This window comes from Cynoglossus semilaevis, chromosome 7 (assembly GCF_000523025.1).
Source record: "Cynoglossus semilaevis isolate Cse_v1.0 chromosome 7, Cse_v1.0, whole genome shotgun sequence".
NCBI classification, from domain to species: Eukaryota; Metazoa; Chordata; class Actinopteri; order Pleuronectiformes; family Cynoglossidae; genus Cynoglossus; species Cynoglossus semilaevis.
Window position 1 is genome coordinate 8611963 of NC_024313.1, and position 6285 is coordinate 8618247.

At 40.1% G+C, this 6285-nt stretch overlaps 1 protein-coding gene across 1 annotated transcript in view; it reads left to right on the forward strand.

Annotated features, from left to right (window-relative positions):
• The first annotated feature begins 826 nt into the window (after positions 1–826).
• The window catches only part of phip (PHIP subunit of CUL4-Ring ligase complex), a 28332-nt gene continuing 22873 nt past the window's right edge, over positions 827–6285 (forward strand). Inside the window, exons 1-7 of the mRNA XM_008313196.3 lie at positions 827–2044; positions 2160–2218; positions 2304–2333; positions 2486–2545; positions 5272–5422; positions 5657–5755; positions 5949–6109. Of these exons, the coding sequence (XP_008311418.1) occupies positions 2005–2044; positions 2160–2218; positions 2304–2333; positions 2486–2545; positions 5272–5422; positions 5657–5755; positions 5949–6109 (600 nt within the window). The 5' untranslated portion in view covers positions 827–2004. The remainder of the gene's footprint in view (positions 2045–2159; positions 2219–2303; positions 2334–2485; positions 2546–5271; positions 5423–5656; positions 5756–5948; positions 6110–6285) is intronic.

Genomic DNA, 6285 nt, shown 5'->3' on the forward strand with positions numbered 1-6285 from the left:
TAATAAGGTCATAAAAATGGAGAGTCAGTTTGTGTATGCAGACATTAAATTTGCAGCTAATATGGCTGTTGAGCAATTTGATGATGGGTCATTTCCCTGGAGAGTTTTCAGTGAAGGTTTGAACTTCTTATCTATTGCTGATGTCAAAAATTTTAATTTATTAAGAAAATCAACAACATTGATTCATGCACAAATATTTGTTGATCTGCTTTATTTGGGAAATAAACCTGTAAGAAAAGAAAAAAAACAGAAAAAGTACTAACATACATTACATACAATAACACATGTAATAACATGCAGTGACACACATAAGGGATCGTTATACGTCTTATAAAAGTAATGGATATCATTCTTAGTTTTTCCTCAGAGTGAAAATACACAGCTTTTTAAATAATACACTGAAATTCATTTTCAAACAAATCAATCTTAATGAAATATGCAGGAACATTTGTCAAAAGACAAATACTAAAATAAAGTGGAGCCATGCACATACTCTGTTAGCAGAAAGCATGCAATAATGACAATGTTACTACTTTGATCTGAACTGAGTTTATATATTTTTTTAAATTTATGGTGTGTATTCATGTCTTAAAAATCGCAAAAGTGCTGGTGTCTGCATGGACCCTGTATGTTTTAATCAATTTTCCAAAAGATGTTTGTTTCTGTACACCTCCAGTGTTCACACACTTTTTAGACCATTATTGCTGTTACACTGCCATGTTCTATTTTACCTTATATACATATAAAAATAAAAACAAAAATCCACGTGTCCACATTTAAAATTATTGCACACATTAAATCCAATTTTTATTTTTAGAAAAGGTGTTATAGCCAGGCTGAAAAACAACTACTAAGGGAATAACTGACATTCCCTATTGTTTAGGCGAAGCCTGTTTATGCACTAAATAAAACATAGTTTTTGTTTTACTCAGGTGTTGCGTTGAATGATTTAATTGTTTAATTGGTGTGTTTGGAGAAACATGATTTGGTGTGATTTAAAGGCTCCTTAGTGTGGGTCACTTTTATTCACACATCTCGTGTTAAGATCACAGGTTGTGTGCAGCAGTGCCACCATTTCTTTATTAATGCTTGAAGATGGATCCTCTTGCAATAATGTCTCGCTGCCAATAAATTCCTGTAACTCACGAGGTTTCATTCATTAAGCTGCATTCTCCTTATTCCCTAACCCTTCCCCCATTTTACTGCCTGGCTGTATTTGGAAGAGAAATGGACGACTTCCTTAGAAAATGACTCAAATAGCGAGTGGGTGTTTTTTTATTTTAAATTAACCTGCAGTTACACAAAAACAACGCAATAACGACTACAGCAGTTCAAGATAAATACGCAGGAATATCACAGCAATAACAAATGTCTTGATGAAACGCTGATGAAACCCTAAAAACGCAGAGGAATCCGTAACAAGCACGGGAGCCATGTTTTACATCCGCATCTCAAAAATAATAATAACGTTAAAATTTTCATTGCGCAAAATTGCACAATAATTAAGGATGTAGTAAATACTAATGTATTACAACAGGCACAACAAATGTAGCGTAGGTAAAGAATAAAAAGCATTCTGCAGCAGCGCGTACACTCCTTTTGCAAGCTGCCATTTCTACCTCCCTTCTACACTGGAGTGTGTGAAACACGCCGCGTGTGTTCATCCGCAGGGGGCTTGCGCCTGTTCCTTTGAGGGGGAGGGGGTGCAAACAAACAGTTATCTACACGTTATCAGCCCTTGTAAAAATTTCCCCAGCTGCACATTCTGGACCAAAACCGTAAGACAATCAAGCATTGACAAGAAAGTAGAGCGTTTTGCAAGCGAATTTGCACTGCGGGCCCTAGTTGTTGCTCGGCGCAGGGATACCTCACGCAGGCGGGACTTTATGTGAGCGTAGCTGAATGGAGGCTGCCTCTTCCTGGTGGATAAACAGTGACAGCTACAGGGCAGCCACCTAGACCCAGCACACAGGCTCTGGCGCTGCCCTGGCAAACAACACCAAAATGGCTTCAGACAGTACACACATCGCGCAGTTGACTTCTGGTGAGTAAGGCAGTTCGGTGAAATGTGTCATGGGTGTTTTAATACCTTCCCAATCTCCTCGATACCCTCTTCTAACGCAGCTCCCCGTCCTCTTCTCTCCCTCCAACCATACCAGAACTGTACTTCCTAATAGCCCGATTTCTAGAAGCTGGACCGTGTCAAAAAGCCGCCGAGGTCGGTGTTTATGTATTTTAGGATAATTTATAACACGTCTGAAATTGTCACGAAGAGTAATATTGCATTTGTTTCCTATTTTCAGACCCTGATAAGGGAGGCGGAGGAGAAGGAGGTAAGCAGTAAGCAATAGGAGAGAGATGTGTCTCTCTGCACTGTACTTTGTGATGTTGCCTTTTCTTCTGATTTATCATTTACTCTTTAAAAACATCACTGTGCTCATCTGTGACCCGGCTGATCACACTCAACAATGTTTTTCCACTTTAGTTGCTGCCCAAAAGAGTGGACTGGACGGGGCTGGAACACCCTGGGACCTACGAAAATTTGGTAAGGGTGCTGTATAACTGAGGAAAAAGTTTTTAGAGAGCAAAATAAAAATTGAATTTCCCGCAATTTTTAAATCAGGTGGTGAAGGCAAATGTGGAAAGGGGGATTTACTGGTTAAGCTGGCTGCAGGTCGGGGTCGTTTTGGGGCACTGGGGGCTGAAGGCTGATCTTGTGTGCACTTTGGTGTGCGGGTTTGTTTGCATGCCCATTCTGAAGGTTTTAATAGTTGTTGTGAAAAAGTGTGAAATGTTGATACGTCATAAGTGCTGTTGTGTAGGAGCGCCAGGATCCGGAGGAGGGACTCCCTGCGCCAGCAGCCAGAGAGTAGATGGAGGCGCTCTTGTCCTGCAACAACCATAATTTCTGTGCATGGACTGAATAACACTCAGGGACAATAGTTAGAAAGGAGGACTTTTCCGGAGGAGAATATAAACAGTTTGTTCAGTAATTCTCCACTGCGCTGTCAGACACTGCTGTGGTTGTTTTTGGAGTCCTGTTTGAGAGAGCAGTTGTTGAGGTTGGAGGTCCCAGCTCGGGTGGAAGTCGCAGGTCTTTGCATGTGGAGATGAGAGGTAACATTAGGAGCGGGTGCATTTTAATCGTGTTATTAATTGCCATTATAATGTCATGTAAACAAACTGGACTCGCCTTAAAGAGCCTTTTACGCATGGGGGCGTGGAGAGAATTAATCATGACTCACATTTTTATTCTGATTCGACCTGCTTAAAACCTGGATGTCGATCTCTTAATTTTGTACTGATTTACCACTTTTATATTTTTTTATATAAAACAATTAATCGTAGTCGATCTATTCCACAGTATTTTTTTTCGATTTTCACATATTTCTGCGAAAGCATGAGTGATATTCACTGGTCGATGGCTTGTGATGCACCTCGAAGTGGATTTAAATGTAGATGTTTTAGGAAATGATCGAGAGTGCATGTCATTCTGCCTGCGTGTGTGTGTTTTCTCTCGCTCTCTTCCTGCCCGCCTGCCTCACTCAGCTCTCCGTTCCTCCTCCTACCGTCTTGAGTCTCTCAGCCTCCATCCCGTCTATTGTGCATAATTCCATCCATTAAAAATACATCGGAGGCTTATTTTACTTATCAGGGCGAATATAGAAACAAAGCGATCATATATATATATATATATATATATATATATATATTTATATATATATTTGTTAACAACGGTTGTTCGAGATGCTGCGTGCAGTTGGCGGCTGCAAAAAATAAGCAATGTTGCAGTAATGGACACTTAATTGAGGCAAAATAATTAAGGTATATTAATTAGATTGATTTTGCATGAATCATATACATAGTGATCAGGGAGACTACTACTATATGCATAAATTATAATAGTATTTTTTATTAATCATTTTACCAAATCGTGCAATAACGGCCATTAATATATTCATTTATTAATTATCTTTTTGAAAATTAATACAGCATAAGATAGTAATAAGATAAAATAGTACATTTCGCCACACTAATCTATTTCACTGAGTAAAGTTTTATATAGCAGTGTAATATTTGTATTGAAAAAGACATTGTTTTTTCAAAACCCCTGCACTCTCCATTAGACCATGTGCTTTCTGAAGGTGCTGTTGTGGGGTGGGGGTGTGTGTGTGCACCTAATCCAGTACCCTTTACAAGCATGGTGTAAATGCTGCATATTTATTATGTATATACATCTAAATTCATTTGTTTTTCATGGTTTTGCTTAAGGTGTGTACGTGTGTGTCCTGTTTGCTTGGAAACACTGATCACGTCTCTGAAGCAGGGAGGATGTTGAAAGCAATTAAGGGGTCATTAAGTGTGTGTGTGTGTGTGTGTCTCGCTTTCTCTCTCCCTCTCCTCTATCCTCCGTGTTTGTGGGACCGAGCGTTCAGTTAAAGGTCTAGTGTGGATCTGTGTAGAAGGTGGAACCATTTAACTCGAGGCTCATTTGATCCAGAGCATACATTTAAATCAGACCTGTCAGAAACCAACCTCTGTCTTTTTTTATCTGAATGAACACTCTGTAATATCTGTGTCATAAACAGTGAGCTGCATGCATCACTAGACACATCCTATTTTCTGTCACTCTATATGTAGGCCATCCAGGAGTGTGTGTCCTTAGGTCTGACCAGCACAGCGTGGCTCTCATTCTACTTGTGCTTGTGTTTCCTGCCACACCCCCTTCTTTGCTGCTCTGCTGCTGTGCTGCACTGTGGTCTCTTAAGAGACACATTGCATTTCAGCAAGGATTTGGTTGCACATATAATTTTATCAATTTAATTAAAATGTGTTTTTTTTAATATGCTTTTTAATGATCCTGGATCTGATTTTTTGACTGGACTGTGACCTTGTGCTTAGCTTATCTTGATCATTCAGATTTGTTTTCCGTGATTTAAAAGTCAATTTACATTGTTTTGTCCTTTTTAAATGCTAAATGATAAACTGTTATTTTATTCAACTTACGCTATAATTAAGTGTGGGCTAAATCTCTATCTTCTCAAATTTTATTTTTCAATGCAACTGCTAAATTCTTATTGGTGGCATTACTAACGCTAACCCTCGAGTGGTGGGTGTTTCTAAGTCTGGATTCATCAGTAGTTGGCAGTGGCTCATTCACAGCCCGCTCTCTTTTTAACACACTGCTCTGCACATCGCCGATGGTGTGGTGTCATATCAATTTGAGTGCAAACGGAGACCTTTACTGTGTGCATGTGTTTATTTGCTTAGGTAAGACTCTACAGACACATCAGTCCAGAGCACCTGCTGCAGGTCTGCTCCAGAGTTTGTCCTCTGCTGGAAAGGGAGGTTCCTGCCAGCGTGCCTGGGCTTGTCAGCCTGCTCGGTGCCGGCAGACAGAATCTACTTCGTACCAGCAAGAGTGAGTATGTGCATGTGCTGTATGTATGAAAGTCGTGAGCCTTAGTGATGTGCTTACGTTTAAACCCATACTGTCAGGAAAAGACACAGATGCTTTACGGCATCTGTGTACGTATGAACTGCCTGTTAAGCCTGAAGAAATGCAGTCTCTCCTGTGTGCTGAAAATGAAAGAAAATCCCAAGACATGGCTCTATCTATGCAATGTGTAGAATGTGACACTTTCTCCTTTTCCAGGTTGCAAAAATGTTGTGTGGAAGGGCTCGGCACTGGCTGCACTTCACTGTGGGCGACCACCAGAGCCACCAGTTATCTATGGGAGCCCACCTAACATTGGTGAGCAAGAAAACCCTTGTATATTTTAAATAGAAAATCCAAAACACTTTTCCAGGTTTAAAACAGTAAGGTACTGTGCAGATGATTCAGTTTATTTTTTTTTAAATAAACATTGATGTTGTGAGGATGAAAGAAGCATTGATGTGGTCACTTTTGCTCTCACTAATGTGTAAATTTCTTTCTTGACGTTCAGTGGAAACAAGCCACGGCCGTCGACTGAATGGTTCGTACCGTCTTAGGCAGCTGGTGCCCACTGCTGTATACCAGCACATGAAGATGCACAAAAGGATTCTGGGACACTTGTCTTCTGTATATTGTGTCACATTTGACCGGACAGGACGGCGCATCTTCACAGTAAGGCTGGGGTTTTGGTTTGTACTTGCTTGTGGTTTTCTCTAGAAGCAACAGTTGTATAAACGTTAGCGATGTGTTTGTTGAGGGATCACTTCTTGTACGGTGTTTACATTCTACAAGCTGTCCCAGCACCTATATATAAACTCTGTTGTAATAGTTGTGGCCTTACTGTTTAT